Source organism: Musa acuminata, chromosome BXJ1-11 (genome assembly GCF_036884655.1).
Source record: "Musa acuminata AAA Group cultivar baxijiao chromosome BXJ1-11, Cavendish_Baxijiao_AAA, whole genome shotgun sequence".
In the NCBI taxonomy this organism is placed as follows: Eukaryota; Viridiplantae; Streptophyta; class Magnoliopsida; order Zingiberales; family Musaceae; genus Musa; species Musa acuminata.
In genome coordinates this window covers 21,347,210-21,358,454 of record NC_088337.1, presented here as the reverse complement: position 1 = coordinate 21,358,454, position 11,245 = coordinate 21,347,210, and the positions used below count along the sequence as shown (strand labels likewise).

The window sequence follows — 11,245 nt, the reverse complement described above, 5'->3', positions numbered from 1 at the left end:
GCCTTGGACCAATGATGCCCCCGTGCTCAAATCCTTAACAAGAAAAGAGTTAGGAAAGAATTCAATGGAGGTATTATTTTGTTTGCAAAATTGAGAAACGGAAATGAGATTTCGTTTAATGTAAGGTGCACATAAAACATCATCGAGTGTAAAGGTTGTGGTAGGTGAATTAAGCAATGTAGAACCCGTATGAGTAATAGGAATTCCTTTACCGTCACCGATGATGATGTCCTCAGTGCCACCATAGTTGTTGTGGATGGACAAGTTCTGGAGATCTGAGGTGATGTGGTGGGATGCGCCAGAGTCCACAATCCAATTATGATCACTGGTCGTTGGAGTAGTCGTGAGATTTGCTTGAGGCCAATGTGATTGAGCAGGAAGTCTGGGTCGAGATCGACAGACCTTTGCAGAGTGACCGACTTTATCACATAGTTGGCAAACAATTCTTTGTTGGTTTGTGTAGTGAGGGCGCCAGGACTGCGGATGATTGAAGAAGCCACCTTGGTTGTTGTGATTGGAATGTTGAGGATGAGGAGGAGGAATAGTTGGTTTGGAGCTCATAGGTTCAGAAGGTGTCTTGGTCAAACCTTTGTTGACAATCTTATTATACGAATTGCCCCTCCTTTTTTGAGTGACTTGAGCTGTGATGGATGGTCCTGGCGGTTTGTCCTCGCGCTTGAGATATATCTCAAAGTCAATCAGCTTGTCGAAAAGTTCTTCGAATGTGATTGGTGAATCACGCGCCCGTATTACTGCTGCAAATTCCTTGTACTCGTCTCCGAGGCCATTGAGGATATGAACAGTAACTTCTTCATCACTGAGGGAATGACCTACCAAGGCCAAGTTATCGATGATAACCTTTATGTTATGTAGATAATCAGCAATATTACTTCCCTCTTGTTTTATCTTCATGAGGCTGGATAGAAGACTAAGAATGCGAGTGCGAGAACGATTGGCCAAGGTGGTTTGCAACTTGCGCCAAGCTTCGGCAGCAGTGTCACATGAAGAAATGAGTGGGGCAAGGGATCCAGCGACCGAGGCTTGAATTGCTTGAAGAATGAGGCGATCCTGGCGTAACCATAGTTTGTGATCCGGATTTGGTACTGGATCGGATGCGCCTGGGATGTTGAGCATCGCCGGTGGACAACGAAGAGAGCCATCGACATAGCCTAGAAGATCATAGCCAAATAGTATATTAGAGAATTGAGCACGCCATGATGCGTAGTTACCACCGTTGGATAATTTGAAGGGGATGAGGGTTGCTGCATTTATGGAGATAAGGTTTGTATGTGGGAAGATACTATGGTTCCCTGCGGGAACAGTAATGGGAGCATCAGAGGTAGATGATGATGACATATGGAAGATATGATCAGGGAGAAAGAAGTGTTAGTATAGATCAATGTCACCTGAGGTTGTGGCAAATAAGATCTGTGAAAGAATAAGGTCTTCGTTGAAGGAAAAGACCTATGCAAGATGGTGTAAAGCTGTAGATTTCTATGCAGCAGTTCTATAGGAGGGACTCTGGGCAGTGATGCAGCTAGTGGCGTGATCAGCTTTGTGCAAGACAACTGCAGATCGAAGGCTGCTTGTCTCTGCGAAGGCAGAGCAGGATGCTGGCTGCTGGGAGGCCTGTACCTAGAAGGTCCTCTCGGAAGCAGTGAGGATAATGTTGCCGGAGTCAAGGATAGCGGTGGCGGAGGCGTTGGAGGGAGAAGGCCAGGAGCTGGTCGATGGACCAACACGCGGAAGCAGAGCAAATCTGGCAGATCTGGAGCAGAGGGTCAGTGACGAGGCGCTGGCAGCGATGAAAGGTGGGAAGATGATGATGCAGCAGCAGCTTCCATGGCCTGACGTGAAGCTGATGGGTGAGGTTAAAAGACTCAAAGAGGAGAACGCCGCTCTGATACCATGATAGAAAGAGATAATGAAGAATGAAATTATAAGGATAAAGCAAAAGGCACACTTCAAGTAGTATCATGTGAAGTCTATTTATACATAGTGAAAGAGGATATTTCTTTAACTGATAACAGAGAGATTTCCTCATGCAGTTGAGGAAATCTCATCTGCTATGCAGTTGAGAATATCTCTCTCTTATCAGAGAAAATCTCTCTGTTATCACAAGTCACTTTGATTTTAATTAAAATAGTTTTTTTTTCTTTGTTTTTTGCTCTTCTCTTCTCATATTTCGATTATAGAACATCTTGCTTCAAGGATACTTCTCTTCTCGTATTTTCGGTGATGAGACATTTGCTTCAAGGGTAAAATGAAAGAGTTACCTTTCGATTGTAAAGCTAGTTCACATTGATCTTAGTTCATTGTTCTTTTTTAATCTTAGATCGTCGTTGGAGGCGATAAATGACTTGCTAAACATCATCCTCTCATGGATGCAAATTAAACCAAAAATCGCCATGAAAGACAAAAGGAAAAGAAGAATGTACAGCGTCTACACTAAGCCTTCTTTTGAAGCATTCATCGTCTTATCAGAAACCGAGTCACATAGTGATGACTACACCGAGTCACATCCGGGTGGGAGCCAGGCCGAGTTGGAGGTCCAACTCGAACGAGTCTTCCGCTCCCGCCAAGTCTGTGCCCATCTTGCCGGGCCCGGAGACCGTGAACCTGGCGAACGAGGTCGGCCCCGCGATCGAGCTCTCGTCGTACAGCTGCCAGCCATCGCCTTCTCCGCCGCCGGCGGCAGCGTAGGAGTAGTAGGCGGGCGTCACCGGAGGAACACGAGCAGCGGTGGAGGGGAAGACACAGCCGTGCGAGACGTGGAACGGCGGGCCCGGCGACGCGCTGGAGAAGTAGACCCACCCGGTGGGGCCTCCGGCGGCGGTGGGGGGGTCCTGGAGGAGGTGGGGCGGCGGCGTGAAGGCCGATACTATAGGGTTGCGTGGGTACAGCGTGCCGGCGAGGCCGCCTCCGCCGTGGAGGTGGTGCTGCTGCTGCTGCATCTGGGCGGAGTTCTTCAGCCTTTGCCGCTCCTTCTTGTGCGCGTTCTGGTGGCCGCCCAGCGCCTGCGAGTTGGCGAACTCGCGGCAGCAGTACTGGCACTCGTACTTCCTCCCGTCTCCTCCCTCTCCCACTCCACCAGCCGGCGCGGCAGCGGTGGCCGTGGTCGCCGTGGATGACGAGGAGTCGGATCCCGGTCCGGTCTCCTCCTCGGAAACCTGGAAGCCAAATAGCTTCATCCGTATGCTGCTGCCCTTCTTCGACTTACACTGTATCCCCGACATCTCTCTCTAATAAATAGTATAGAAGCATAAAGAGAGAAAGAAGAAGAAGAAGACTGGTTGCATGTGGGTTCAGGCAGATTAGGTTGATCTCTCTCTCTCTCTCTCTCTCTCTCTCTCTCTCTCTCTCTCTGTCGCTCGCTCGCTCTCTCTTTCTCTTATATATCTTAAGAAAGAGGCACAATGATACAAGGTTGAACAAAGAAAAAGAGACAGCTCCATGGTCTACAGGTTCTATCAATAAACAATGGTGAGAGGGAACAGAAATGGATGACATGAATGACTACCCACTCCAAGAACTGAAATCATAACTGTGCATGAGAGTGCGACAGAGGTTGGGTGTGGACATCCCAAGAGGGAAGGGGTGAATGCATGACGTGGGGAAGAGAGGACACCGCAGGAAGACCCTAAAAAAAATTACGGGAACAGGAAGTCCCCAGATTGCGCTTGTCTTGGCCTTTTGTTTGCGAGGGCATCTGTTGTTGTCTAAGATTCTGTGTGACTCCTGCTTGGGGGCTACTCTATGGCTCTACTGTAGTATATTATATAAGAGGAAAGCTTTGCTGTGTACACTGCTGGATCATAGGCATATAATGGTTGTTGATTGCCATAATATAATAATAGTTTGGTTGATAATGGCAAAGGGTGTGAGTGTTAGTGGGTGCCACTTTGCCTCAGCACTACTAGTTTGTGACTCTCGAGTGGTGGTGCCACCATGTTGGGAGTCTGCTTCCCCCCTGTATTGTATTATAAGAGATGAAACGTTCATAGGTAACTCGATGCCCGTAGAAAGTGATTATAAGCTTCCTGTTGGTTTTCTTGGCAAGTGGTAGTGGCTGCAGAGCCTCAATATGTTTGCTGGCATGCATTTGAGATATGTGCTCTGGTGATGCACTCTACTACTAGACTTTCTTGGAATCTAAAGCTTTTCACACTTTCAATTGATAGATTAGCTAATTAGGTTGCTTCTAATAACAAAATTTAAAAACTAATCCAATTTGGGGTGCCATTTTTTATTGTGGATAAGGTATACTAGCTTTTTTAAAAGACAATGAAATGATGCTATCTTCATCAAGTTGTAGAAAGCTCAAAGCTTTGGGAGGGTTTCCTTTTGAAAGTTTCTGGTTTGAGGAGATGTATTTTTCCAGTTCTTTTGCTTTACCTTCCTGTTTGATTTTTCTCTTGAATACCTCTGATACTCTGTTCTTCTTCTTCTTCTTCTTCTTCTTCTTCTTCTTCTTCTTCTTCTTCTTCTTTTCAATTGTTTATTGCTGTACCAATTCTTGACATGTAATTTAAATTAAAATGCATTAATGACAGAATACTAGTGGATAAAATAAGACCGCAAAAGGTTTTGGTTTAGACATTGTTTGAAAAAAGGAAGTGGTTTGTGCATCCACCCTTCCAGAAAAATGGATAGTGACCATCAAAAGGCTTGAGAATGGCCACCAAGGATTTAACATGTTAATCTTACTTGCTTTTAGATCAAGAACAGGAGTTTCCAAGTGAATTAGCCATGGAAGACAAGAACTCAACGTCCATTACTTTGACAGTAGGTTTGGCAAACCTATTGTTTGTAAAGAGAAGACAAGAATATCATCAACTTTGTTTCACCTTTATGCACATTCTGATGTGGTGAAGTCATCATGATTGACATTATGTTCACTTTGTTTCACCTAGTGTTTGCCTATGTCAAATCTATTTCATTATGTTCGTTTTGGACTCATTCAAGGAAGGGTCCACATCAGATCTCGCTTTTCCTTTGTAAGTTTCCACATATCAAAATTACATTTTCATGAAGGAAATCTAGCATAATCTTACTGAATACAAAGAGTCTAAAATATTCTCCATCGTTATCTCCATAAAAATAAAAAGAAAGTGAACTTCCAATCTCCTCCAGTCCAAACTCTTCTCTCAACGCTCATGCACACACAACTGGCTTTCCAATTCCATGGTGATCTTATCCAATTACGATTAGATATGAATTGCATAGAAGATAACTATGAAAATATCAATTGGAAGTCTAGAATCATCAAACATAAAAAAAGGCTCACTTGAAATCTTTTGAGCTCCCAAGAAGAATCATGTTGACTGACTTTTATGGTTTATGAAATTTGTATGAGGAAACTATGGTTTCTAAACATACGGTGTTAGAAACACTTGCTCCATGGAATATATATTTTGCTGTTACTGCACATCATCACCAATCATTCACTAATATCTGAATTCCTTGCACCTGAGCAGGCAATCTGGAGTCGGTTGTCTCTCCTAACATGGAGTTTTTTCTTTTCTTATCTTTCACAAGGAATCAGCCTGTTCAGCTTCAATATCCATGGGGTCATCAACTTCTCCTGTCACAGGTGGTGCCACCATCTGATAAAAGCACTTCACCTAGGCCTTGATCATGCCCTCTAAGAATCTTGTTAACCGAGAAGACCGCATTACAAGATTTTGCGAATCTTGAGTAAGGTCCACCAAGTTGTGCTCCCAAAGGAAAATGTATTGGTTGATTAGTCCTTATTCCAATATCTAATACATGATGACCTCACCATGCCTCTTAAAATATACTTCACTGTCAGCCATCTTACTTTCTTTGAATTCTGTAAGAAGCCCCATCAAGACTGAAACCAAGAGGGTTGTATTAATAACTGCATAGATATCTTCTTTTAGACCAACTTGAGATCATGTTTACTATCCAAGCAATGAGGGAAGAGCCTTTTAGTGTTATTTTGTACTCCAAGTGACATTACCTACTCCATTAGAAAAAAGAAGGATTTGTGCTAGGGTGGATTTCACCTAAAGTCATGTGAAGTGATTGTATAAGCATACTTGATTAATCAATGACCTAGAAACAAAACCTAACATGGTCTAGAATGTAAAAGTGTATCATAAGTATGAATTAATCCCATCATCTCAATTTAATATAGTTGCTATGTGGCCCGCGAAGTAAATTAACTCTTGTTGAGAAGACAAGAACATGCAGCTTAGAGCTTTATTTGCTTGCTTAGATATCCACCAAAGCAAACAGCATGACGTAGGTTCGGATTACAAACGTCTAGAGATCACACTTAGATGCCTATTGAGAGGGTGACTAGGGTGGACTGGCAAAAGCTTTTGCAAACCAATCTTTGATCTTTGGAACCATTGGTGATCAGAAAAAGTATCGGTACTGCATTTGCTGTTGTCAATGATATTATATAATCAACCTCTTACCAAGGAAGGACATAACAGAGCTTTTGATTAAGAGAAGTCCTACCTTCTGATATATGTATGCTGCAAGTTGCTTTGGTTGTTATTAGTAGTAACAACAGGCTTCAAATCATATTTCAACTTTTTGAGAGCTTCAATCGGTTGGCACCCTACTAATCACCCTTTTGTGCACTAATGTCAAACATACAGCTATCTAATCTATTTTAACCATTTCTTTATCAACCTACACTTTTAAACAGTCCTCAACCAGATAGATTTTTCTGCGCTATGTTGCTCATTAAACAGAGACTTTATCTGGCTATTACATTAAACGAAGTTTTTCTTTTCTTTTTGCTGTTCTGCAATTTCCTTGTTGAACACTAGACAGGTTTCTTGGATCTTTGGAGAACATAATTTTTAGTTGATTATTATGGATTCTTTAAGTGATCCAATCAAAATCACCTAATGTGCACCTTAGTATGAAAAGGTGGGTCATTTCAAACAAAAGGTCATCAACTACCAATCTCCACCTAGAGATATTCCACCTTAAAGCAGAATCCACCCATCAAGGTGCAACATTTTCTATGGTTTTTCTGTTTGCTTAGATAACAATGTTAATTGCAAGCATATTTTTATTTTGACTTGACAAATACCTACCAATGAGGACATTAGTTTCCCTTTCATCCACATCTCCATCACCATCTTCTTCTTCATCCTTAATATTTTCCAATCAAATTTCCGAAAGTCTTCTTTCAATACTTACGAAACTAATACAAGTGAAACTTAGTTACAATGCTCTGGCACAACCATGGTTACTGAAAGATGAAGAATTACCAGACAACAGTGTGAACTGCTGATCAAAATTAGAATCAGGAAGTGCAACACCTACTATCTCGTTGATGGTGTTGCTATGTAAATTTGACTTAGGAGATCATCAATCCAAATAAATAATTCCTATATGTTTCTAGGGATTGAGCTGGCACATGAAGCTGGATGTGTCATGGATTCATTAGCTGACAATTAAGCCCGAAGGCATTTGATCAAGGATTAAGACATTTAAATACTAAAACAAAACCAGGTGCCAAACCTGATAAGTAACCTAATAGTAAGCCTAGGCCAGTACTGAGTTGTTGCATTGGCTCTTTTCGGGCATCCCTTTTCAATGAAAATAGTCTAAGGTCTTCACCTACTGCTACTTGAGGCCTGTTTTAAGCCCATTACCACAGCTTTGCCAAACCCTACCTGTTGTTTTGAGTAGCTAGAGTTCAAAATATAGTTGATGGTTATGCACCAATTTATTCCTGATGTGTCCTTAATATATATTACAATTTCATTTTAACAGCTTAATGCTAAATAACTGATTCCTGATGTGACATTAATATATATTTCAATTTGATTGTTACAGGTTAATAATGCTAATAAGTTCTATTTTCCAGAATGCTGGATCATATATATCATGCGATAAAACAATGTAATATGTCTTAAGAATTAAGAGAGAAGCAGCAGAAAGTACTGACTAAATGGATGATTTGCCTAATGCCTTGTGTCCACATGAAGGGAGATTGTTCTCGTCAAAGCTCCATGAGACAGAGAAAACACCCCCTCTCTTAATAGCTTAACTGACTTGGTTGGGATGATTCAATATTCTCAGCAAATTCCATGATGCCTATACATCTTAAGCTTTATTAGCATGTGAAAAGAAATTTAGAGTTTCTTAGTTCTGTTACTTGCTATACGATGATCAAGCAGTTGATAATAGTTCTGCAAATTGAAGAAGAAGACAACTGGAGATTAGCTAAGAATGTAGAGAAATGGATAACGGAGTTCACATAGTTGCTGTACATGGTTTCATGGCAACAAGAGCAAGTAAAAATGTTCACATAAAAGGAATGCAGAATTACAAGGAATGATCAAACAATCTGAACTCAACCAATCTGCTCACAATCTACCACGCGGCACTACTCAAAACCATACTTCTTATCTACCGCATTATATGCAATGATAGGAAGGACGGTAAGTATATTGGCACACAAAGAACGAGGACAAGTAAGCTACCAACCCCTCCATGTGGTGGTGCGACCCCGAAAACTCTTGACATTACCACCTTTGCCTTGCTTATCTTCCTCATGAATTGCTGTCGATGCCACAATGGACAGCTCCGTCAGCTCCTTGAGGCATGAGTAGCTCCTCCTCGCGGCGACCAATCCGCTACCCATCCTATTCATCGCAGCTTTGGGTGCCACCGGCGGCGGGGGCGACGGTGTCATGGATGTCTCCATGGGCTTCTTGTTCTCCTTCCTGCGTGCAATGGAGAAGTCGGGCACGGAGCGCGTCAGCGACGAGTTAGCCGTCGGCATCTTGGTAGGTGTAGTGAACGTAGGAGCCGGTGATTCTGCTCCCGTTCTTCTTAGCTTCCGGTCTCTCAGCGCCGCGTAGGTCGAGTACATGGGTCCTCGGCGCAAGGTGTGGGCACTGTAGGAACCATTACTGATGTCATGGAGGAGGTGGTTTGGATATGGATGTCTGAGCTCCGTCATTGTGGTGGGTGGCGGATGGATTGAGCTCTTCGGACATCTTAATCTTGGTGTGGGAGTGGAAGTAGGAACGGTGGCCGACCATCCAACGGTCGAATTGGACCAAAAAGTCTGGAACGAAATCTGAAAGGGAGGCAAAGTGGAGATGAGATCAGCGGCCTTCCAACGGCCAAGTCTTCACGTACTCACGTACTCTTAAGGAGGAAGTAAATGGGAAGGAGCGTTACTTGACTAATCTTTTAATTAGAATTCCCTGTTGACTTTTTTTATTTCTTTAAGATTATAACTATAAATTGCTATTTTTTTTATCGATTCATTGTAAATTTGCATGTGTGTGTGTGTGTGTGTATATATATATATATATATATATATATATATATATATATATATATATATATATATATATATATATATATATATATATATATATATATATAAAACTAGTTTAGTAAGAAAAAGTAAATAAAAATATTAAATGTCTAAAATACCCTTTTTCTCAAAAAGCTTCTTTGACTTTTTATTTTTATTTTTTTAACACAACATCCCTATTTTTAATTGTTATAGAGAATCCCTATTTTCAGTTGGACAAAAACTGCAACAGACTACTTTTAATTCCACATATATCATTCATGATTAGAATAAAATATTTATATTATCAACATTAATATAATAAGAAAGTGGATGAATTGGCCTTTCCTATACATAGTAATTAATCCCTTCTGAGTTTGACCCTTGAAATTTGCTCAAATCTGTACTGCAAGGATTCAAATTTTAACTATTTCTCGGTCAGAATCAAAGCTGCATTGCATTCATTTGGCACATTTTGGGACATCAACTGCAACTGTTCCTTTGTTCTCTTCTCATATTTGACAGTCATACATATGTTATAAACACATAAATAACAAGCATCACACATGCATATCATATCTAAAATTTATATATAATAAAATATGCTCATCTGTATTTGTACTGGCATGGATCTCTCAGCCTATCGCATGCACGAATTATTAGTGTTCATACCTACGAATGATTTTATTTTAGTTGAACATGCATTGTATTATGTATGTGACATTTCAAAATTACATGCATTAAACATATCACGGTAAATCGATCGTCTTATGACCTCTTTAATAATTTATAATCATATAACATTGCATATGTATAATAAAAATGTAAAACTCTAATCCAATGTAAATCATAACATATATGTGAAAGAATATATCATAGTACATGTAATAGAAAATATACATTTATAAACTTTTACACTGTATACTATAAAATAAACATACACTCTTATACTCACTGCATTACAACATATATGTTCATCATATATTATAAAATATATATGGATTCCACCATCCCAAGTCAAAATATATTCATGCACTCTTATATTATACATTATGATAAATATATGCACTGTCACACGGTATGATATAATATATTTATATACGTAATATATTTTTATTTATATATTATTTATGTTTATACAATTCATGCATTAACATCGGACTTATACCTAGATAACAACGATCTTATTATTCAAAACATACTTTTAAAAATATATTATGAATATACATAAAAATATATAATCACTATTTTATAGTAAATCAAGTGCAGAAGAGTTAAGTGATGCCAAATTTGGAGCACACACAATCATGCTATGCCTAAATTAATAAACCTATATATTAAAACACTAATACTTCATAATATAAACTATAATTTGTAAAAAAAATTGATAGAATCTCCTCCAAAATATACTATACTCAATCTTTAACTTAAATTTCAAAACTAATTTACTTATAACTGAATTAAATGTTAATACTAAATTACCTACAACTTAATTTATAATCCGTGACATAGTGGTGGTTATCAATTACTATAGTCATGGGAATGTACCGATATATTATCATATGTGGCATGGGAGTGTATAGATATGTTATGATGTGCGGTATGTGAGCACACGTATATGTTATAACATACAGTGCGAGAATATATGAATAAATTATGATGTATGATATGTTAATTTATAAATACGCTATAATTATGTATTACATATATAACGACTTTCTTATGTGTTTCAATTATCTATTAAATAGGTGAATCGAAACTTCACATATTTATTATGTAATTATTATGTTATGAGATTCATAACAAGATGAGTTTAGCATTAAATATGTTATATGCATGATTTCAAAATGTTACATATGTGTTATTATATATATCATATATCAAGATGAGTTTAGCATTAAATATATACTTAATTAAAGTTACATAGACTTATATTTACCA

The 11,245-nt window shown here is 39.4% G+C and overlaps 1 protein-coding gene across 1 annotated transcript; it reads right to left on the bottom strand.

Moving 5' to 3' along the window:
• Positions 1–2,391: 2,391 nt before the first annotated feature.
• Positions 2,392–3,356, bottom strand: LOC135596607 (zinc finger protein GIS3-like). Its single transcript, XM_065088673.1, has one exon. It carries the CDS (start codon positions 3,234–3,236, stop codon positions 2,517–2,519), a length of 720 nt encoding a protein of 239 aa, XP_064944745.1. The 5' UTR covers positions 3,237–3,356; the 3' UTR covers positions 2,392–2,516.
• Between the last annotated feature and the right edge of the window lie 7,889 nt (positions 3,357–11,245).